The sequence below is a fragment of the Mauremys mutica genome, chromosome 2 (assembly GCF_020497125.1).
Source record: "Mauremys mutica isolate MM-2020 ecotype Southern chromosome 2, ASM2049712v1, whole genome shotgun sequence".
In the NCBI taxonomy this organism is placed as follows: Eukaryota; Metazoa; Chordata; order Testudines; family Geoemydidae; genus Mauremys; species Mauremys mutica.
The window spans coordinates 241,423,004-241,447,644 of NC_059073.1; the positions used below are offsets into that span (position 1 = coordinate 241,423,004).

At 43.4% G+C, this 24,641-nt stretch overlaps 1 protein-coding gene across 1 annotated transcript in view; it reads left to right on the forward strand.

Moving 5' to 3' along the window:
- DGKB (diacylglycerol kinase beta) overlaps positions 1 to 24,641 on the forward strand; it is a 534,249-nt gene that overhangs the window by 61,479 nt on the left and 448,129 nt on the right. Inside the window, exon 2 of the mRNA XM_045008243.1 lies at positions 1,581 to 1,848. Within this exon, the coding sequence (XP_044864178.1) occupies positions 1,779 to 1,848 (70 nt within the window). The 5' untranslated portion in view covers positions 1,581 to 1,778. The remainder of the gene's footprint in view (positions 1 to 1,580; positions 1,849 to 24,641) is intronic.

Below are 24,641 nucleotides of genomic sequence, written 5' to 3' on the forward strand. Positions count from 1 at the left end.
AAGCTATGCATCCTGACCCCCACCCCGACTGCTCCTCCCCATTCCCTGCCCCCCCAATACCATCACCCTGACCCCAATCCCCTCGTAGAAGCAGCTTGTCTGCAGCTTAGCACTGGAGTGACTATTTGCCTCTCTTTTCTTCTGCTATGCCTGCTGCAACTCTTGGATTTTATTTTTTTTACATGGCACTGCTGCCTGTCCCTATTGTAGTCCTTCTCTTCCATGCCTCAAGCAAGTTCCTGCAGCTGGAGTGGAGCTGTGCCTGCAAAGCATCCTCTCCCCACAGACTCAGCAGATCCACTACTACCTAGGTACTCCAGGCAGGAGTGTGTTTTGTTGCATGGAGCCAGCTACTGCCTAGCTGAGCATGCCATGTGAGCTCTTCACACTGAGCGAATAGGAAGAACAATCTCAAAACTTGCTGGGGCTTTAAAAGAGAGGGGCACCTACCTGTGTACCTGGCTGCAGGGCAGTGGCGTTCAAAACGGTGCTCAGAACCGTCTCAGTGGGCATTGTCAGATACTTCCTAAAGGCCACTTAAGGCGACATAAGCAATGCAGTGTCTACACTGACATTGTGTCGCTCTAACTGTGTCACCCTAAGCTCTACACTGACCTAATAAAACCATCTCAATGAGAGGTGTATCAAGCAAGTTAAAGTGGTGGGAGAAACATTGTAGCATGCACACCTCCATAATTAGATTTATGTAAGCTGCCTTATGTCGACTTAACTTTGTAGTGTTTACAAGCCCTAAGTGTGATCAGACATTCTGCAGTGTAATTCAGGATTCAGAATTTTTCAAGGTGATATGGTGTTGCACCAATGTCTAAAAATAATTTCATTTGGGAATGACCCTTACTTTAAAAAAGTTATCTTACACTGGGTGAATTAGACCTACTCTATTGTTCATTTCTCCTCTTGATTTCTGAATTGGTTTATCCAGATACAGTAATCAAATCTGAGACTGAAAAGAGGTGCTGTCTGTTGTTAGACAGGTTTTTTTTGTCTGTCTTTTCTAGTGCACCAACCTCTCCTGTTCTTCCTTTCATTTTCTTCTTCCTCCCCTGTAGCCTCTGACCTCTTCTTCTTTGATATGATGAAAGGGAAAGAGTGGTAATCTCCTGTCTGAATTCTATCTTCATCATTACCTTAGCCCGACTCTCCCAAGTAATACTACTGTTACCCATCTAGTGTAAAGAGTAGTACTGTTAGTAATCCCATTAGTAAGCATGCCATCCTGTCTGATGGGGGTAAAAACTGCATAAAGTTGGATTGAGACTGGGCACTAGTTTTATCCTGTCGCCTGAATTGAACCATGGTAGTGTAACTATGTTTATGCTAACAATTGTTTTTTAGAGATGGCATAAAAAGATTAAAACCCCAATTATAATCATAATGTTTAAAATTAATTATCATGTACATAGCTAGTGAAAAGTGAGGTTTGGAAATACAAATAGAACTAGTAAAAATTTTAGAATAGTAGTATATTTGAACAACTCATCTCATCATTGTTAGTAAAAGTTGTACCAATTTTGTACTTGGTATGTAAATTTTAATTATTTCCCCTCTTCTTTTAACAGTGCTGTAATTCGTCGTTGAAGCCACATATTCAAAACAGTTTATACCATCAAACATTTTATATAGACTGATCCTATGTCTCATAAACTCTCTAAGCACTGTGAATTGAAACTACCAAATTACGTGGAATTTGCAAGCGACTAACACGTGGGTCAAATGGCATATTTTTCTGATATTTAATAAGGAGCCTTATCACCATTATGATGAACCGGGAGAAGTGGGTTAACCTCAGTCCTTCAGAATTTTCTCAGCTTCAGAAATATGCAGAATGTAAGTACTATTGTTTGAAAATATTCTATGTAATTTCACTATATTAATTCAACATTAAGTCTACTTCAAATTGAAATGTAATACAAAAGATTATCCTGAGGCTGTATGTTGGCATGTTAAATTTGTATTCTATGGTGATTACATTTTATTTATTTTTTAGCTTGAATTAGACTTTGTCCCCAAAGATTTGGTTTCTAAGTAAATTATCTTTTTAGCAACAGGCCAGACCATCCCTCCAGACCCCCCTGGCTTAAAAAGTTTTTTATGAACATATAGGGTTTTCAGTTTGGGAAGATCTACCTATACTAAATATTCATGGATGGGATATGAAACACCTCTGCCAAAAGGATTGTAGACTACCTGGAAGCCAATTTGCCTGCCATGTGGTGTGAAGCTTACTGTTTCACTTAAAAGGCACGTAGGATTTGGAAGTGGTGTAAAGAGAGCATGCTCAGCCATCAGTGATACAAGCCTCATGGCTTGTACTATTGCATTTGCTGCTGGTGGATGCAGAGAAATATTGATGGATTTTAAAAGGAGCATATCCAGCTCTTTACCAGGAGGATGGTTTCCAGTGTTGAGACACATGAAGATACAGTAGGGATTTGAAAGTGTTGAAAATAGGAATGTGTGAGACTCCTGTTGTTTTCAGTGGGATCGGTTTGCATGCATTAGTGGGAGGACTAGGATTTTATAAAGTAAATTATTTTACCTAGTCTAAAGTTGTTTGGAATCAAACTTTTTTCACAGTATCTCACAACTTTGGTTGGGTTTGAACCATTTCACTCAGAATCCAACTACTGAGAATAGTAAAATTAATGTTGAGAAAAGAGAAGGAGATATAAATATTTATGGCAGAATTAGATTACAGGATATGTTTCCAGTGTACCCTAAATCTGAGTCTTATACCAAATACCACTCTCAAAAGGATAAAAATTGTAAAAGAACAGAGCTTTAAACAAGATGTATGTTTGGGCTTATGGATTTAGCAGTTACTGAAGGAATAAGAATAGGAACACACACAAACAATTTGACAGTCTAGATGAGCTTGCAGTTGTAATATTGTAACAGTAATAAGGAATGATACAATATGTATATTAAATGCTTTTATTTGCATATTATATGCTTTTATTTCCATGATATATAGTTAGAACTATGCTGACTGCCACAGTGAGACTGTTAGGAAATCAGTCAGCACAAGAATCAAATTAATAGTGCCAGAACTACACACGTTTAGATAGGGTGACCAGATGTCCCGTTTTTTAAAGGGACAGTTCCGTATCTGGGGACATTTTCTTATATAGGTGGCTATTACCCCACCCCCCACCCCAGTCCTGTTTTTTCACAGTTGCTATCTGGTCACCCTACTTTTAGATCCACAGTAATATTTGTAATATGAAATGAAAACACATATTGGATACTGTAATACTGTATCTCCAGAGGAACTGAGAAAGGGTTAAACAAGCTCCAATTGTTTTTTTCAAACAGCACGTTAAACATTTTTATGAATAACATATTTTTATGAGATGCTATGTATGAAAATTATAAAATATATCAGTGATTCATTTGCCAGTCACAGACTATCACGTTGGATTATCATTTGCTGTTTCTTGCATTTAATTTGATATGTAAGCTTAATTTTCGAAAATCTTAACTACATTATGTATAATTTTAACTTTTCTGAAAACTCTTAACAGCTATAGTAGTTTGTAATTGAGAAAGATAACATTTATAGTTTTTATTTCAGTTAGTGCTGATGCGTATAGTACTCATTTTGAGCCCTATCCAAAGCCCATTGAGGTCAATGGATTTTGGATCAAGCCTTTACTGATTGATAGGACAGTCAGACCCTTTTACCAATCCTCACCGAGATCAGGCTAATGCTTCTACAGCAAAAGAGTGTGGACAATATATATATTTTTTTGACTGGGAACATACTATAAAATCATGCTTTAGATTATTTTAACTGCACTGTATTGGCATTACTGGCATGGTATACAAAACCCTTTGAAATTTTTGGTAGTGTATTACATGCACCAGGAGATTGAAAGAAACCTTTTTAAGCACTTCAGCACTTTCAATGTCAATTTTTTAATATTTTTTAAATATAATTGAAAGAAATTTTGACAAATTGAAAAAATCAAAACATTTCATTTCAGAACTGTTGAAACAAAACATTTTTTTTTTTAAACCTAAACAATTTGGTGAAATGGACACAAATTTGCAGATTAGTTCAGTTGACCTGAACAGCCTTTCTCACTGAGAAAAAGTTTTGAATGAAAAATTTCACCCAGGTCTAGTATATAGCTTGATCCTAGCTTTGTCAGAGGTGAGGACTGATAGCCCAGTGAATGTAGTCCCTAAATCAAAGGCCAGTGGCACAGATTTAGTACCAGAAGTGTACTACAAAACCGTACATATGATCTATGAACATATTAATGGTGTTGACAACTCAAGGGATGACATCATCATCTGGGGCTCATCGAAAAAGGAGCATGATCGTAGACTTTGGGAAGTCCGGGATATAAGTAGAGCTACAAACTTCAAACTAAATAGGGAGAAATGTGTTTTAGGGATTACAGAACTGACTTTTGTTGGGGACGTTAATTCCAGTGAAGGTGTAAAACCTGATGAGAGGAAGATTTTAGCCATTGAAATGATGCCATGTCCCCAGTCAAAGAAAAATGTTCAGCAGTTCCTGGGAATGGTTAATTATCTTGGAAAACTCATACCTAAGGCTATATTTTAGTCATGGGGATTTTTAATAAAAGTCATGGGCAGTAAACAAAAATTCACGGCCTGTGACCAGTCCATGACTTATACTATATACCCCGGACTAAATCTTCGGGGTGGGGGGACAGCCCAGAGGACTCTGGGGGGTTGGTGTGGCCCAGGGAGTGCTGCAGGTGCTCTGGGAGAGGGTGTTGGCAGGACTGGCAGGCCACCTGCCTGGCTCCTCGTGGCTCCACCCTTGACGGAGATGCCGACCTCCCCAGGTGGAGGCGTGGACAGATGGCTCTGCTCACTGCCTCTGCCCCAAGTGCTGGCTCCGCAGCTCCCATTGACCAGGAACAATGGCTAATGGGAGTTGAAGAGGCGGTGCCTGCGGGCAGAGGCAGCGTGTGGAGCTGAGGGAGGGACAGATGGGGTGGGATTACTACAGAGAATTCTTTCCTGGGTTTCTGACTGGTGAGCCTTGCCCACATGCTCAGTGTTTAGCTGATCACCATATTTGCGGTCGGGAAGGAATTTTCCTCCAGGGCAGATTGGCAGAGGCCCTTGGGTTTTTTGCCTTCCTCTGTAGTGTGGGGCACGGGTCACTTGCTGGAGGATTCTCTATATCTTGAAGTCTTTAAACTATGATTTGAGGATTTCAATACCTCAGACATAGGTTAGGGGTTTGTTACAGGAGTGGGTGGGTGAGATTCTGTGGCCTGCGTTGTGCAGGAGGTCAGACTAGACAATCATAATGGTCCCTTCTGACCTTAAAGTCTGAGTCGATGACATGTTGCCACTTTCAGGAAGCCCCCCAAGGTAAATGCCGCCCAGAGCCCTAACCTCCTTCCATGCCCCAGCCCTGAGCCACTTTGCACACCCAAACTCCAGCTGCTGCTGGGGGAGGAGTGCGCCGTGTCTGAGGAGCGGCCGGTGCATCTGGTCCAGGAGCTGCCCGAACTGCTCCAATGGCCTCCAGGCTAGCCGCTGCAGAAGTCACAAAATCAGAGACTTCTGTGACCTCCATGACAAACACATAGCCTTACTCATATCTAATCTATCTATCAAAGCAGCGGCTTTGGGAAAACTCCTAGAGAATAAAAATGAATGGTATTGGGGTGCAGAACAGGAGGAATCATGGGAAGATTTAAAACAACAACTGATACAAGACACTGTGTTCAAGTTCTATGCACCCAGAAGGCCTGTTTAAAATCTCAGCAGATGCTTCACAGTCTCGGTTAGGTACAGTGATTTTACAGAAGCGTGAGGATTGTTGGTAACCAGTGGCATAAGCATCCAAATTATTGATTGAGGCAGAAACCAGATACACTCAGATAGAGAAGAAGCTTTTAGGAATGTTGTTTGCCTGTGAGAAATGTAATCAGTGTATTTATGCACACCCAGTGGAAGCTGAATGAACCACGAGCCCCTGATAGCATTATTTGGTAAACTTCTAAATGACTGTACCTTAAGGATTCAAAGCATGATGATAAAGCTTCAAAAGTATTATTTGGTTACATGCCCAGTAAATTCATGTTCACTGCAGATGCATTTTCCAGAGCAGTGGCTTCCATGAAACCAGACAAAACTTTAGAGACAGCCAGTCAGGCTAAGGAACTGGTTAAAGGGGAGACTACAACGGGTCTTACTGAAAGGTGAACTGTCGGGCTGGAAGGAGGTTACTAGTGGAGTTCCTCAGGGATCGGTTTTGGAACCATCTTATTTAATCTTTTTATTACTGACCTTGGCACAAAAAGTGGGAATGTGCTAATAAAGTTTGCGGATGACACAAAACTGGGAGTTATTGCCAATACAGAGAGGGACCGGGATATCCTACAGGAAGATTTGGATGACCTTGTAAACTGGAGTAATAGTAATAGAATGAAATTTAATAGTGAAAAGTGCAAGGTCATGCATTTAGGGATTAATAACAAGAATTTTTATTATAAACTGGGGAGGCATCACTTGGAAGTAATAGAGGAGGAGAAGGACCTCAGAGTATTGATTGATCACAGGATGACTATGAGCTGCCAATGTGTTATGGCTGTGAAAAAAGGTAATGTGGTCTTGGGATGCATCAGGCGAGGTATTTCCAGTAGAGATAAGGAGGTGTTAGTACTGTTATACAAGGCACTGGTGAGACCTCATCTGGAATATTGTGTGCAGTTCTGGTCTCCCACGTTTAAGAAGGATGAATTCAAACTGGAACAGGTACAGAGAAGGGCTACTAGGATGATCTGAGGAATGGAAAACCTGTCTTATGAAAGCAGACTCAAAGAGCTTGGCTTGTTTAGCCTAACCAAAAGAAGGTTGAGGGGAGATATGATTGCCCTCTATAAATATATCAGAGGGATAAATACCAGGGAAGGAGAGGAATTATTTAAGATCAGTACCAATGTGGACACCAGAACAAATGGATATAAACTGGCCATCAGGAAATTTAGATTTTTTTTAATTAGATGAAGGTTTCTATCCATCAGAGGAGTGAAGTTCTGGAATAGCCTTCCAAGGGGAGCAGTGGAGGCAAAAGACATATCTGGCTTCAAGACTAAACTTGGAGGGATGATATGATGGGATAGCCTAATTCTGGCAATTATTGATCTTTGATTATTAGCGGCAAATATGCCCAATGGCCTGTGATGGGACACTAGACAGGGTGGGATCTGAGTTACTACAGTGAATTCTTTCCTGGATGTCTGGCTGGTGAGTCTTGCCCACATGCTCAGGGTTTAGCTGATCACCATATTTGGTTTGTGAGGGGAAGGGGGAGGTTCTCCTTCCTCTGCAGTGTGGGGCACGGGTCACGTGCTGGAGGATTCTCTGCACCTTGAAGTCTTTAAATCACAAGTTGAGGACTTCAATAGCTGAAACATAGGTCAGAGTTTGTTACAGGAGTGGGTAGGTAAAATTGTGTGGCCTGCGTTGTGCAGGAGGTCAGACTAGAAGATCATAATGGTCCCTTCTGACCTTAAACTCTGAGTCTATGAGATGCAAGCCTATGCAGGTATAATTGTAAAGTCAATTCTCTCTTAGCTAACAGGAAACTGAAAGAAATAAGAGATGAAGCAGAGAAAGATGAATCGTTGGGAAACCTTAAAGAAGTGATAATTAAACTGAAGAAATAAGTAGTTGCTGTCCAAGTAAAAGAGATTATTGGACCTGCAGACATGAACGTACTGTGGTAGAGTGGATGATTTTTCAAGGGTAACAAGGTTGTAATTCCAATGAGCTTCCAAAAAGAAATGTTACAGAAGATCCATGAGGGTCATTTACAAATTTAGAAGTGCAAACAACGAGCACGATATATGCTGTATTGGCCACGGATTGATCACAACATTGCTAATGTGGTAGGAAACTGCTTTTCCTGCTCGAAATACAAACCATGCCAGCAGGCAGTCACTGAGACCTCATCCAGTTCCACAAAGGCTGTATGAGGCACTGATTTATTTACCTGGCAATCAAAGGATTATTTAATAGTCCTAGATTATTATTTTTTGTATCCAGAAATTTGCACACTGCACAGTACTAATAGTAAGTCAGTGATCACTAGCATGAAGGCAATCTTCTCCAGACATGGAATTTCAGATGAAGTCTTTAGCGATAATGGGCTGCAATTTTCCAGTGCAGATTTTAAGCAATTTGCCATAGACTGGGATTTTCATCACAAAAGATCAAGTCCAAATTACCCCCAATCAAATGGAATTGTGGAAAGGTCTATACGGACAATAAAGAACCTTATGAAAAAGACTTTCTACAATGGGAGTGATCTGTATAAAGCGTAACTTGTTTACCAAAGTACACCCTGGGAGAATGGATTTTTTCCTGCTCTGCTGTTAATGGGGAAAAAGGATCAGATCTTATTTAACAAGCACTGATATCTTGCTGAAATCTCATAACAATGAAAACATACAGAAGATGAAAATCAGAAGTGGAAGCAGAAATATTATTTTGACAAAAAGGCCCGTGGTCTCCCATCTCTTAACCCAGGTGATGGAGTGTGTCTGAGGAATCACACCTCTAATACTTTAGGCCAAAGAGGTACCATTAAAGAACAGCTGCCTCCAAGATCTAATGTACTCTAGACAGACCAGGGAGACCCATTTCAATATAATCAAAGGGATTTACAACTAATCCCAGAAAATTCCAACACTTTGACTCTGGCATTTCCCATCTGACTGATCCTTTATCATTGAGGCACAAAGGAGAAACTGTCAAGGAACAAGAGAGCCACTCAGATGCCAATGAAAGGCTAATACTGAGAAGATCAGAGCAGGAGATTGAGTCTTTCAGGACATTTAGAGACTTGCTAACCTGCTTGGAGAAGGGGTATTTGAGGAAAGTGAGTGGTAAAGACTCACTTGAGAGTGATTTGCTGGTAACCTCTCCTCTCTAGGTAGTTGAGAGATTGGGTTTATGGAAATGTACTACATGGGTTGAGAATTGTTATTAAATAGTTGTTAGCTGTTTATATATATGTACATAAGTTAATTTGTTTTTCTTTAAGAGAGAGGATGTAGAAATATGTTTGTAGAAGATTATAATTTAGAGATGTTCCCTCACAAGGACAGTATTATGAACATAGGAATTTGGAGATGTGCCCTGAAGGCGGGCACTGGGGACACCCCAGGGCTGAGTTCACCAGAGACGCTCTCCAGTTTGTTTTATTAAAGTTTTATTCTTTCTCATTCAGTAGTTTTATTTAATGAACCCCAAGATCATTACAGTCTCCATTTTTTATTAATTTTCTGCTTCAAAAGTCTATTTGTGGAGCAACACAAGTGTTCTTTTAAAGAGAAGAAAAGTGAATTTGTGGAAATGAAAGTACATTTTAGTTCAGATTTGGCTCTTCAGTAGCTAATGACTTTTAAAAAATAATTGTTCCAGATTATAGTTATTCTTTTGTCTCCTCCAAAGAGAGGAGTTAAGTGATCAAGTTAAAATCTCATAGCTGCTACTCTTATGAAGAAGGGGTAGTGCATGTTTGGGGCAGCTTGTCCTTTAGTGGTTTTAGAACACTGAAGATAATAAAAGAAAAATAAAATAAACTACCCTTTGAAGACATTATGATTATGAAAATAGAGTAGATGCCAAATCCTGAAGAGCAAAGCATAGAGAAATGCATACAAATTATAACTCATGGAGTAGAAGAGAAAGATATACCTCTTCCTATTAGACCTCCACCAGTGATCACCTCTTTGCCCCTGTCTTTGTTCTCTCTGCTCCTGAACCTTTTACTGTTTGTTTCTTAGGCCTGGTCTACACTAGGACTTTAAATCGAATTTAGCAGCGTTAATTCGAATTAACCGCTCAACCGTCCACACCAGGAAGCCGTTTAATTCGACCTAGAGGGCTCTTTAGTTCGAATTCGGTACTCCACCCCGACGAGGGGAGTAGCGCTAAATTCGACATGGCTATCTCGAATTAGGCTATGTGTGGATGCAAATCGAACTTAGTAGCTCCGGGAGCTATCCCACAGTGCACCACTCTGTTGACGCTCTGGACAGCAGTCCAAGCTTGGATTCTCTGACCAGCCACACAGGAAACGACTCGGGAAAATTTGAATTCCTTTTCCTGTCTGGGCACTTTGAATCTGATGTCCTGGTTGGACATCGGGGCGAGCTCAGCAGCACCTGCAATGATGCAGAGCTCTCCAGCAGAGGAGTCCATGCAATCCCAGAATAGAAAGAGGTCCCCAGCATGGACAGACCGTGAAATCCTGGATCTGATCGCTGTGTGGGGCGATGAGTCTGTGCTTTCGGAGCTGCGTTCCAACAAACGGAATGCAAAGACCTACGAGAAGGTCTCCAAAGCCATGGCACTCAGAGGATACAGCCGGGATACAACGCAGTGCCACGTGAAAATCAAGGACCTGAGACAAGGTTACCAAAAAGTCAGAGCGGCAAACGGACGCTCCGGAGCCCAGCCCCAGATATGTCGCTTCTACGAGGCACTGCATGCCATTCTAGGTGGGTCTGCCACCGCTGCCCCACCAGTGACCGTGGACTCTGAGTATGGGATAGTGTCGAGGGGCAGTTCCTCGGCGATGTTCGCCGATGGGGAAGATGAGGAAGGGTTTGTGGAGGACGACGCAGGCGACAGCGGTTACAATACTGCTTTCCCCGACAGCCAGGATCTCTTCATCACCCTCACAGAGATCCCCTACCAACCCTCCCCGGCCGTTAACCCGGACTCAGAATCAGGGGAAGGATCAGTCGGTAAGTGCTATAAACAAGGAAACATTTATTTTTTAAAAAACAAGAATAAAAAATATATAAAAACTATATAAAAACTTTTCCATATAAAAAGAAGGTCCACACATATAGGGATGGAACAGAAATCCTCCTGGGAAACGAAGCTCTCGTAGAGGTGCTCGAAAAGCCTCCGCAGGAGGTTCCTGGGGAGAGGTGCCTTATTTGGTGCTCCGTGGAAGCACACTCTTCCGCGCCAGGCCATCCTAATGTACAGCGGAATCATTGCCTCGACCAGCATGGCAGCATACGGTCCTGGTCTGTGCAGGGATTCTAGCAGCATCCTCTCTCTCTCTCTCCGAGTGACCCGCCTCAGGGTAATCTCGTTCGGCGACTGCTGCATCTAATTAGGGCAATTAGTGTACTGTTACTATTGTGAATGCTTGACTTTTACTTTGCATAGCAATGACCTTCGTTTAACAGCCACGTGTTGGAGACCGCAGAGGAAAAGCATACAGTGATCTTTCCCGGGCACAGCCGCGAGGGGCTGGAACAGGGTCAGACTTTATGCTTTACAGATTGCCTTCAGCGGGAGGGCACAGCTATCCATTAACTGTTAAGCAGCCTATAGTGTAGTGCTTACCAGGCCTGGCTGCTACACGGATTCAGCTGTACCGCCCCGCTTGTCCGATCTCCTGTGCAAGACCGCAGCCAATGAAAGCGTATTCCGAAATCTCGAACTTGTCCTGAGAGCTCGTGAGACTAGGTGCCCTGTATGGTCTTGTTCACTGAAACTGAGTAGACTGTGTTCAGTGTTCGCAAACATGTATCTTTTCAAGGAAATCACTTCCTTTTTCCCATCACACAGCTGCGGCTCTTTCACAAACTGCCCCGTCATCCCCCTCACAGAGGCTGGCGCAGATTAGGCGGCGAAAGAAAAAGACTAGGGACGACATGTTCTCGGAACTGATGGCTTGCTCCAGAGCCGAGGCGGCTGAGCAGAGACAGTGGAGGGAGACCCTATGTCAGCAGCAGCGCTCACACAGCGAACGGGAGGACAGGTGGCGGCAGGAAGACCAGCAGGCGACTCAAACGCTGCTTGGGCTAATGAGGGAGCAAACGGACACGCTCCGGCGCCTTGTAGATGTTCTGCAGGACCGCAGGCAGGAGCAGAGAGCCCCCCTGAACTGTATCTGCAACCGCCTTCCCCCGCCACAAAGTCCTGTCCCCCCCCTCACCAAAAATCACAAGAAGGAGGGGCGCTAGGGGCCGTGAAAACTGTCACTCCACCCCAGCAGAGCGCTCATGTACCAAACAGCTCTCATTCCCTAAAGTATGAGAAGTGCTTCCCTTCCTGGATCACCCAGTCCCAAATCCAAGTTTCATCCCCCCACTGTGTAGTTGAGTATTAAGAGTAGTTTGTTGTTATTCACTGTTTCCGTCACGTTTTCCTTGTCAGAAGACTTTGTGTGAATGGGGGGAGGGGTTTTTTAATTGCATAGGACAGCCTCCATTACCAGGGTACAGACTTGGGGGCAGGATCAACAGCAGGACACACACAGACTGCAGTCACTAGGCACCAGGGTCATTCTGGGAGGTGAATGCTGCCCCGGGTCAGTCTGTGAGGTGTATGCTGCCCCAGGGTCCTAGCGCCTGCCATCCACAAATGGCAAGGCAGGCTGCCCTTACCATGCCCTTCCACCCTAGCCACGAGCCTCTCCGATGCCCTGAGCCCCAGCAAGAGCCCTCATCCACGGACACATACTCACCCTTCCCACACACCCCTCACCCCTTCCTACGCCCCAACCCCCAGCCCAGAGCCTGCATCCAAACTCCGTCCCAAAGACGGCACCCCTCACCCCTTCCTGCAAACCCACCCCTTCCTGCACACCCACCTGCAACCGTCCTCCCCCCAGAGACCGCTGTAGGAGCAGGAGCCTGTCATTCCTCTAGTGTAGAAGCGGTCTGTACATTAGTGCACACCGTACCCACCACAGTCTGCGTCCATGTTTCAACCCTTGAACAGGAATTCATAATTAAAGAAAACTTTGTTAATAATCAGTGTTCCATTAAATTTATTTTAAAACGTGTGTTGGAAGGGGGGAAACCTGGAGAACGGGGTATGTAACCGCAGATTGAAGTCAACAGTCACTGAAACAGGCTCAGGTTCAGCTTCTCTGTAAATCAACTGGAGAGTCATAGGTTACCCTGCTCTCTGAGGAACCTAGCTTTCAAAGCCTCCTGGATGCACAGCGCTTCCCGCTGGGATCTTCTATCGGCACGGCTGTCTGGCTGAGCGTAATCAGCAGCCAGGCGATTTGCCTCAACCTCCCATTCCGCCATAAAGGTCTCCCCCTTGCTCTCACAGAGATTGTGGAGCACACAGCAAGCGGCAATAACTACGGGGATATTCTTTTCGCTGAGGTCCGAGCGAGTCAGTAAGCTCCGCCATCTCCCCTTGAGACGTCCGAAAGCACACTCCACCACCATTCTGCACTTGCTCAGCCGGTAGTTGAAGAGTTCCTTCTCACTGTCCAAGGCGCCTGTATAGGGCTTCATGAGGCAGGGCATTAGCGGGTAGGCTGGGTCCCCGAGGATCACTGTAGGCATCTGCACATCCCCAACCGTTATTTTGTGGTCCGGGAAGAAACTACCTGCCTGGAGGCGTTTAAACAGACCAGAGTTCCTGAACACACGCGCGTCATGAACCTTGCCCGGCCAACCGACGTAGATGTTGGTAAAACGTCCCCTATGGTCCACCAGTGCTTGCAGCACCATAGAAAAGTAGCCCTTTCGGTTAATGTACTGGCTGGCCTGGTGGGCTGGTCCCAGGATAGGGATGTGAGTCCCATCTATAGCCCCACCGCAGTTTGGGAATCCCATCGTGGCGAAGCCATCTCTGATGACCTGGACGTTTCCTAGAGTCACTACCTTTGAGAGCAGTTGCTCAACGATTGCGTGGGCTACTTGAATCACAGCAAGCCCTACGGTAGATTTGCCCACGCCAAAGTGGTTCGCTACTGACCGGTAGCTGTCTGGCGTTGCAAGTTTCCAGAGGGCTATGGCCACTCGCTTCTGCACAGTCAGGGCTGCTCCCATCCGGGTGTCCTGGCGCTTCAGGGCAGGGGACAGCAAGTCACAGAGTTCAAGGAAAGTGCCCTTACGCATCCTGAAGTTTCGCAGCCACTGTGATTCATCCCAGACCTGGAGCACTATGCGGTCCCACCAGTCCGTGCTTGTTTCCCGGGCCCAGAATCGCCGTTCCACACCATGAACTTGACCCATTGCCACCATGATCTCTACTGCAGGGCATACCCTGCTTTGTGAGAGGTCTGCGCCACTCTGTGTCTTCCTGTCCTCACCGCGCTGATGGAGCCTCCTCGCCTGATTTCTCAGCAGCTGACTGTGGAAGAGGTGGACGATAAGCTGCGAGGAGTTGACAACGGCCATAAGTGCAGCGATGATCGCAGCGGGCTCCATGCTCGCAGTGCTGTGGCGTCCGCGCTGTAACTGACCAGAGAAGGGCGCGAACAGATTTCCCGCCGGCGCTTTCAGGGAGGGAGGGCGTGATTGACGGTTCAATCTCGACAGTTACCTAAAACCACCCTCGACACATTTTTTCCCCCAGCAGGCATTGGGGGCTCTACCCAGCATTCCAATGGGCAGCGGGGACTGCGGGAACTGTGGGATAGCTTCCCAAAGTGCACCGCTTCCAAAGTCGACGCTGGCCCCGTTACTGTGGACTCAGACAGTCGAATTAGTGTATTTAGTGTGGATACACAAATTCGACTTCATAAGGTCGATTCCACAAATTCGAGTTAAGTAGATTCGAAATAGTCTAGTAGTGTAGACGTACCCTAAGTAAGGCATTCAAAATTATTTTAATTAGCAATTAGCTAGTAGTTGTGGTAGAAGCAAGTCATCATTCTTTTAACTTCATGGCTTTATCATAAATGTAAAGCCATGGTGCTTACCCTATGAATTTTGCATGAAGCTAGACTTGCTAAATCTTGTCATGTTGCTGCTTAAATCCAAGCTCAATACTTTATCTTCTAATCTGCAGAAATGGTCAAGCAGATGCTTTTTCTAAAACATGGTATTACTAAACAGGATTGCAATCACACTGCTATGCCTTTTTAAATAATAAATGCTTTAAAACAATGTTGCAGTTTTGACATAGACCCTTAAAAGAATGGCATTTGTAATAACTTGTCACTTTTTCCCTAATGCACTCTAATACTTTCCAGCCAATTCATATAGGCCCTGATTAAACAAAACCGTTAAGCACATGATTAAAATTAAGCACTTTTTGAAGTGTTTTGTTGAGTATGGATGTTCATAAGTATGTGCTTTAAAGTTAAACATGCACTTATGTTCTTTTCTGAATTGGTGTCAAAGTCTCTATCAGGGACTTTTAGAGTAGTAGTTGATTTTATGGTACTCCCACAAGACCTGTATTAGTTCAGCACAGTGAGTGATTTACAGGAGCGATGCTGACCATTCTTGTAGATTGTAAGCTCCTCAGAGCAGGTGCTGTCTTTTTACTGTATACTTTGCAGCACTGAACATATAGTGGGTGCTAACCATGCATGTGGTGCAATTAATAAGCAGCTCCAATTGCCTTTGCCACGAATAACCCAAGTCATCCTGCTTCTCATCTAGCTCAACTCTCCTGCTATCCCTTTACTTAGGAGCCCAACAAGACCCTGGGTTGCTTTAATTTTCCTCCTTCTCCCTCCACACTACATTAGTTGTCTCATCTACCCACAAAACCTGTGATACCTGTATCAATTATGTGTAACTTACAAAAAAAAAAAAAACACCACCACCACTCCAACTGTCAAAACAAGTTAGCAGACAGAACCTTTCCTTTCCTTCCGGACACACATCTGAATTGCCTTTCAGATATTCTAGGCATGAAAATGTAAACTGTTGCTCAGGATATGGCTTAACATAAAAAAGCTACACGTAATTTTGCATAATTAGGCACGACCCAATGTAATCACATGCCTCAATTATTATTTTTTTTCCTGGAAACTCGTAATACGCTTTTTGTATTACAGAAAGTCTTTATTTTGGGGTTGAGTCAGACCTCTTCAAGTTGTACATCACCCCTAGTAGATTAAAGCTGGAGAAATTACTCAAAATGACTGTGCTGAATTAAACTAATGAGCCTAATAAATAAGGAAACTGGACATCTATATTTCTTCAGTAGATTACACACTGTGTGCATTTCGGCTTTCCAGCATGAAAGGAAAATCACATATTACACCAAAGCCCTTGACTTTAACCTGAAAATACCTAACTGTTCTCTGTAAAACCAGGCTAGTTGTGAATTTTGTTGTCTGTAGACAACTTAAATCTCCAGTTAATTGTATTGATTTAATTTATTGTCATTGGAACCGGTTATACCGCAACTCCTCACTTAACGTTGTAGTTATATTCCTGAAAAATGCTACTTTAAGCAAAATGATGTTAAGCGAATCCAATTTCCCCATAAGAATTAATGTAAATGGGGAGAGGGAGGGTTAGGTTCCAGGGACATTTTTTTTTGCCAGACAAAAGTCTCTCTCTATATACATATACATAGTATAAGTTTTAAACAAACAATGTAATACTGTACACAGCAATGATGATTGTGAAGCTTGGTTGAAGTGGAGTCAGAGGGTAGAAGAGGGTGGGATATTTCCCAGGAAATGCCTTACTGCTAAATGATGAACTAGCAGTGGGCTAAGCCCTTAAGGGTTAACACGTTGTTAATGTAGCCTCTCACTCTACAAGGCAGCACAAATGGAGGGAGGAGACACAGCATGACAGTGGCTGCAAACCTTCCCTATGGAAACTGAACAAGATGATGAACCCACACTATCCCCATGGAGTGCACCACTCCCTCCACTTTCCAAATGCCGCGTGTGTGAGAGAGAGAGAGAGAGAGAGAGAGAGAGAGAGATGCATTGCCCCTTTAAGTACGCTGATCTCATTCTAATTACACTGCCTTTTTAAATAGATCATCAAGTTGAGACAGCAGCTGCTGCCAGCAGGCTCCCTCCATCCTGAGTCCTGTCGTGTCCCCTCCCTGCTCTGTGGAGATGGGACACAGGAGAGCGGGGAGGGGGATACCCTGACATCAGCACCCCTCTTTCCCCCCCTCCCCCTCCACAGCAAGCAGGAGGCTCCCGGGAGCAGCTCCAAAGCAGAGGGCAGGAGCAGCACACGGCAGTGGAGGGGAGGGACAGCTGAACTGCCCGTCACTTGATAACTTGCTGGGCGGCTGCCGCACAGGGAATTTAGGAGAGCTGAGTGGGAGCTGCTGGTCCACCCTGGTTCCAAGCCCCCACCAGCTAGCTCCAACAGGCTGCTCTTTCTGCAAGCAGTGAACAAAGCAGGCGGCTACCAAACAAAGTTATAAGGGAGCATTGCGCAACTTTAAACAAGCATGTTCTCTAATTGATCAGCTATGTAACAACGAAACAACGTTAACCGGGACGATGTTAAGTGAGGAGTTACTGAATCTTGAAATGAGATTGTGTTGTATCCCCCTTCCTGAAAAACAAGATGCTGATCAGGTCTGATTTGCATCACCTCACTGGCATGCCCAATGGAAGGCTGAAAGTGAATACCTTATGTAATGGTTAATGTCCCTAGTGGCAGTTATGGCCAACACTGAGCATTGGAGAGAGCAATAATAATGTGTGTTCCTTGAGGGTAAGCATAATTGCTGTTTGGAGGCATTAACAAAGAAACTAAAGTGGGAGGCCAGTATTTACTTTCCATTTGGGTGTGAATTATAGTATGGGGTACCATTAGTTAAGCAAGGCAGGGAGAGCACTTAGCAAAGTAGTGGTCTGGAAAAGCAAATAATCTATTTAATTTATTTCTTATTCTATTCAGTAGATTTCACCAGGCAGCTAAGATGGGTGTCTAATTTTCAGCCTTAGGTCTTGTATACTGATCAATCAGAGTGTAACAGACTCTCTCTCTCTCTCTCTCTCACCACCCTCAAAGCAGAATATTTTGGACAATGAATGAATGGAGTTTTTGAATTAAAAGGTTCTGGGAGATTCCATGGCATGTTGGAATAGAAGTTTAGTAGTAGGAGATGTGTAGGTAGAAGGGATAGTTGAGAGAAGGCAGTGGCAGTTGGGATTTGCAATTGGGATTGAGCAGTTGACAAGAGGTGGGAGGAAGGCGAGGCAGAGAAGGAGGGCTAAGAGGAAATAGGGTAATGAGTGCAAATCATGGATTTGTGAGTGAGTTGAAAGATGGAAGAGACCAAAAGGAGGAGGCAGCAGAACCAGGGAGGAAGTGAGAGCAGAGATAGGGCAGAAAGAGACAATCATCTTGAGAAATGCACCTGGTTGCTTTTTACCTTGCTGAGGCCACGTTGTTGTCCAATTAATTTATTTATTTTGCTGCATGCAAATTAGCCACACAATCATCTGCAGGCTTCTTAAAAGACTTGACTGGCATTGAATTCTAAAGAGATTAATAGTAATCCAGTTCTTAATTCTTACAAAGGGATCACTCCCCCACAAGACAACTGGCTGAATCAGAATTCTTCCTCTTAATTTTTCCAGCTTTTACATGACTAAGAACAGCACATATGGTGCATGATGAGTCATCTTTGTGATTAAGGCATGCACATGACAGCATCTGTATTATACTAACCAGTGAGCCAGTCTTTTAGCTAAGCAAAAGGGGCCAGAAAACTGCCAATAAAAGGATCATCACCTACTTGTAAGTTGTAGAGTATGGTGCAATAAGGGATAAAAATAGAGGACTTCAGTAATACAGTCTTATTCTAGATATAGGTACTGAAATACTAAGGCCAAACTTAAGTGCCTATCTTTAGGCAGCCCCAAAAATGACCTAATTGTAAGAAATGTGGAACACTCAGCGAGCTCCTGCTGACTTAAAGCGGAACATTAGGCACCCATGTTGAGAATCTTGGCTCAGAACTTAGTTGTGGGATTGATTTTACTGGGATAAACATAGGTGAACACCTGCACCAACCTAGAGCCCCATTAATTCCAGTGGAATTCCACTTGGGTACTGGGTAACATGTGTTCACATCTTCATTGCAGGATCTGGGATTGATTTGAAGATAATAGTTATATATTGTATATATTTATATGTAAAAGAAATATATCCTCCATTGTGATATCTTTATGGTTTACTGACTCTTAGATGTAACATAAAAGACAGCTAAAATATTTAGGCAGAGATTTCCAAAGCTGCCTTAGGGAATTTGGGTGCCCATGGGAATTTGAATGAGATTTCAGTGTTCAGATTCATTAAGCAGCTTTGAATTTCTCAGCCTTAACATCCATTTTAAATATAGGTTTAATCTTCCTCACTATACCATTTATGTTTTTATTTTGACCTTTTGGATGATCATTTTATTTTATTTTAAATTAGAGTTCTCTGAAGAAACAGGGTTGTGGGTTTTTTGTTTTTTTGTTTTGGTGAGGTAATGTATGAACATAGACAAATTCACCCGTTTGCCATTTGTGAATGACCACAGACTTAAGATATTTTGACAAGGTTCTGGCATATCTCTTAACAGTAGAGCTAAAGGGTAGGGGATGACATTACTTTCAGCAGAGTGGATCTGCATGACATATGATATGCCAAAGCCTTGACAGCATGAACATTGCGAGCAAGTAAATGATTTACTCTGTCAGTTCTAATGCACATATTCTCAAATGTGCCTTTTGTCTGAGTGCAATCAACATATAAAAAAATGCATTACTCTAGTGCCAGAATGAGGTATAGATGTAGCTATGGGTTTACTGCTGGGTGAATTCTGTGCCACTGTGCGTGAGCAGAATTCATGTCCCCCACATATTTCTTTGCTTCTTCGCAGAAAAAATGGCTTTCTGACAGGGAACTAAAGGGAAGCTGCAGGAGCAGTCATGCACCACTCCCTAGCGGAGCAGGTACATTGTTTCAGGCACCCAGAGCAGTCGGCAGAGAGGTAAATCACCCTGGGGCTCGGGACACCCCAGCCAGTAGCTCCTACCCTGAGCCAGGATCAGCTGCTAGTTCTGGCTGGGCTGGAGGCAGGAGAGGACGGGACTTCCTCTTCCCCTGCAAAGAGTGGCTGGGAATGTGTCAGACCCACCCCCAGAAACCTCCCCCAGCTGCAGGAAGCTCAGCATCCTCCTGTGCTTCCTGTCCCCATGGCACCTCAACTGCGGGGGGAGGAGTCACTGTACAAGTAGCTGCTTCCTCAACCATTCAACCTGCATGCATCTGGACCTCCCGTTCCCAGACACACCTGCCAAGCCTCCCCTGGTACATCCAGAACCCCCCTAGCCCTCCATACCTGAACCCCACCCCACGAACCTCAACCCCTGCATCTGGAGCTGCCCTGCACCCAGACCCCCTGCCTCTGTACTCCCACCTCTGTACCCCACTGAGCTCCCTGTACTCAAACCCCACCTGATGCCCCATCCTCTGCACCACACTGAACCCACACATCCAGACCCCCATGCCACTGACCCAACTAGCTGCACCCAGACCCTCACTCCCCCAACTCCTACTCCCCCAGCACCCAGGCCCTCTCCCGCTGAGATCCCCCACGTCCAGACCCCTTCACTGAGCTCCAACCATCTTCACCTGGAAGTCCCTGCAGAGTCCCTTTGCCACTGCACCTGGAACCCCACCAACGAGCCTCGGTGCATCCATATCCCCCCATGCCTAGACCCCTCCACTGAGCTGCCGGCACCCAGATTGTCCCACACAGAATCCTCTCACCCTACACCCTCTCATCCCACTGAGCCCCTCCACACTTGGATCCTGCCTGGCTGAGCCTGCCTGCCCCACACCTGGTGTGCCTGGTGCAGAGGCGCAGGGCTCCAGGGTGTTTCTGGAGCAGGCCCAGGCCTTGTGCTGTGTCAGGGTCAGGTACAGCCTCACCGCTGAGTCCGTGTCCCAGGGGTGGAGGGAGCTGCAGGGTGATCTCCCACCTTCGTGCAGCCAGTGACCTGTGCTGCCCACTGCCATCCTGGAGCCTCTGCCTTTATTTACTGACAAGTAAAACTTGCAGAATTTTAAAATATTGTGTGCAGAATTTTTAATTTTTTGGTGCAGAATGCCCTCAGGCGTATGGATTGTATACATGCCATACAACATGAAGAATTATAGGGGGCACGATAGTGACCACCATAAAGTTGTATAAGAGTTTTCATTCTATCCTGCTCTATCATAAATATTCAAAAACTCTCTCACCTTTTTGCCTGAAATTTATCAGGCTTGGTCTCTGTCCAAAAGTGAACATGTTTGGGGAAGGTTTTAACAAAAATGGTTCAACTCTTTTGGCGTACAAGATGCATGGGGGAAAAAAACATTTTCCCTGTAAAGAACATTGAGCTGAAATGTCATTGTAGAAAGTTCAAAGTTAGCATCTTGCAGCAGTGCTGAACAGATTGCATGATTAAGCTCACGTAGGCCATTTACAGTAACCGCTAAAACCTCATCTGATAAATAGCACCTAATGAATGCTGTTTTATTGTTTGAACCTGTACAATATATTGCCACTGGCTAAATTATTAAAGTACTAGCTCAATAAAGATGTGTACCGGACCATTATTGAAATAAAAATTTATTTGGACAATAGTATGTAATCACACAAGTAAGGACTATATCATAATGCAGGCTATCATGATTACAGGGCAAGTTGGCTCTGATCCCTTGCTGATTTCTCTTGCACCCTAGAGGTGTTAGGCCTTGTGCCCTGACCTTTTCTTGAGGTAGAATCATGCAATTCTCCCACTCTTAGACTGGGTTCCAGTCTGCATTAACCATGTATTGATGTGGATTACTCCAGCAGGTCTGATCGGGTTCAGGATCTGCAATCTTTCTCTTTGGGAGCTTGTAACCCATGAATTGCATTGACCCAAAACAGCCTTCTTGAAACCAAAATGTTCCTACAGCTAAAGAAACAATAAAGCATAGCATAAGAGAAAATGGATTTTAAAAACAACAAAAGGTCTACAATTCATTTCTGTCGGACCTAAAGGCTTGGTATACACCCTGGGCAGGTTTAACTTTCCTGACACTCTAGCCTTAACTTAGGTCTCTCTGCCATGTTCTTGAGAGCCTTTCCTTAAATCCAGATAAAGCTTTTTGTTCTCACTTGTCCCTGGGCTTGGACCTTCTGTCCAAAACCCAATTTTGCTGAGCTCTACAGGAGGTTGAATCATCTCCACCAGGCGAGTTGTTCTCCCATTGTCTTGTAAGTTGTTCTCCTGTTGTCTTCTGCACACATATACAGACCCCAAGTAGTGGTTGAGGGAAATCTTATCCCAAGTCATTGTCCTGCCTTCCTGTTTTTTTGTCCAACAGTTGCTGTTAAACTAAACAAATATATTCATACCGTAAACATCCCTTACAATTAGACAAACATATAGAACATATAATCAATAATTATTACACAGAAGCTTAAAAGCCACCAAGATGCAGAATTGAGGTTCTTCTTACGATCATAATTTCCTAAATGTTGAATGCTTACACATGAAACCTTAATGTTTTCCATGCATAGTAGGGCATTTTTTGTTTTAGTATTATTTTCATTCCAAGAAAGAAGTCTGTTTCAATTTCATAAAGCATAAGCCTTTAGAACATCAGAAAGATAGGTGATACAGGGACAAACGGGGCCTCCAGAAACTTTAGGGAGCTGGATGGTCGAAAATGTGATGATATATTTTCCTGGCCTCCTTTTTGGTCTTTATAAATGACTTAGCATTGCTGAACAGCTGCCTCTTATATGACTTCTTAGTGATAACCCTTTTTGAGAGAGATATGAATTGAACAGATAAAGAGAAAGATGAGCTTGAAAAACAAGGGGGAGAATAATCCCCTTTTCTTCCCATAAATGGACACAGTATTCCAGCAGTGGGTGCACCAATGCCAAATACGGAGATAAAATAACCCCTCTACACCTACTCAAGATTCCCCTGCTTATGCATCCCAGGATCTGAATAGCTATTCTGGCCACAGCATCACTGTGGGAGCTCATGTTTAGCTCATTATCCATCACAACCCCAAGTCTTTTCCAGAGTCACTGCTTCCAAGGATAGAGATCCCCATTATGCAAGTATGGCCTACAATCTTTGTTCCTAGATTCATACATTTATATTTTAACCATATTAGAATGCATATTGTTGGCTTGCACCCAGTTTACCAAGTGATCCATAATGCAAATGCACATGAGTTTATCCTCCTTTAATAATCTAGTCCCATAGCAGCTGTTCCATTATCTTAGAATCATAGAAGATTAGGGTTGGAAGGGACCTCAGGAGGTCATCTAGTCCAACCCCCTGCTCCAAGCAGGACCAATCCCCTGACAGACTTTTACCCCAGTTCCCTAAATGGCCCCTTGAAGGATCAAACTCACAACCCTGGGTTTAGCAGGCCAGTGCTCAAACCACTGAGCTATCCCTCCCCTCTTGCTTGGGTTCAATGCTGAATTGACAGACCTATAATTACCCAGTTCATCACATTTACACTTTCTAAATATTGACACATTAGCTTTCTTCCAGTCTCCTGGAACTTCTCCAGTGTTCCAAGACTTATTGGAAATCGACATTAATGATCCAGTAAGTTCCTCAGCCAGCTCTTTTAAAATCCTTTGGTGCAAGTTTGTCTGGACCTGCTGATTTTAAAAATGTCTGACTTTAATAGCTTCTGTTTAACATCCTCCAGAGAGGTTAGGAGAATGGAAAGGGTATTATCATTATATGATGAGAGTGTATCATCTGTTTTTTTTCCCAAGACAGAAATATGTATTGAACACTTCTGCCTTCTTTGCATTATTATTGATAATTCTACCATTTCCATATAGTAATGGACCAATATCATTGTCAGGATTCTTTTTCTTCTTAATATATTTTAAAAACTACTTATTGTCTTTAACTCTGCTGGTGGTAGATTTCTCTTGTCCGTTTTTTGATTCTTTTGATTCTTTTTTCACTTTTCTGCAATTCCTAACTTCTGATTTACGTTCAATACTATCAACTTGTCCTTTCTTCCACTTATTATGGAGTAGACCTCAGAGTTACATACACCTCAGGAATGGAGGTTGTTCATAACTCTGAAATGGTTGTAACTGAAAAAAAAAGTTATGGTTCTTTCAAAAATTTATGGCTGAACGTTGACTAAATACAGCTTTGAAACTTTACTATGCAGAAGAAAAATGCTGCTTTTAACCATCTTAATCTAAACGAAACAAGCACAGAGACAGTGTCCCTACCTTGTCAAATCTTTTTTTAAACTTTCCTTTTATTTTTTTAGTAGTTTACGTTTAACACAGTACTGTTCTGTATTTGGTTTTTGCTTTTTTGTTGATCTCTGCTGCTACCTGGTTGCTTACTTCAGGTTCCAGATGAGATGTATGGTTGACCGGTCAGTTTGTAACTCTTGTGCTCATAACTCTGAGGTTATACTGTGTGTGTATATATAGAATAGTTGCTTTCAGTTCTCCTCTAAACCAGGTCGGTTTTTAAACCAGCACAACCTCGATTGTGGCTTTTTTGGCTATCTAGTAAGGTGGCGGTAAACAATTCCCAATGATCGTGCACATTTTGCTGATTAAATTCTTCCTCCCAGTTGATTTGGCTCATAATTGTTTTCAGCATTGTGAAATTGGCCCTATTAAAGCACTTATTGATCTGAACTTTATTCTGCTTGCACAGTATAAATGTGATCAAGATGTCAGAAGTGGGCTTGTTTCCAAATTAATCAACTTATGACTAATTGGTCGTGCACATTTCTTGTCAGCAAAGCAATTCATTTGTTCATTTTCCTCCAGTGAGAATTGTCTTAACAGAGCCATACATGGCAAGCAAGTGGTTTCCAGAAAGTAGATAGTGTTGTTTTTTCTCATTC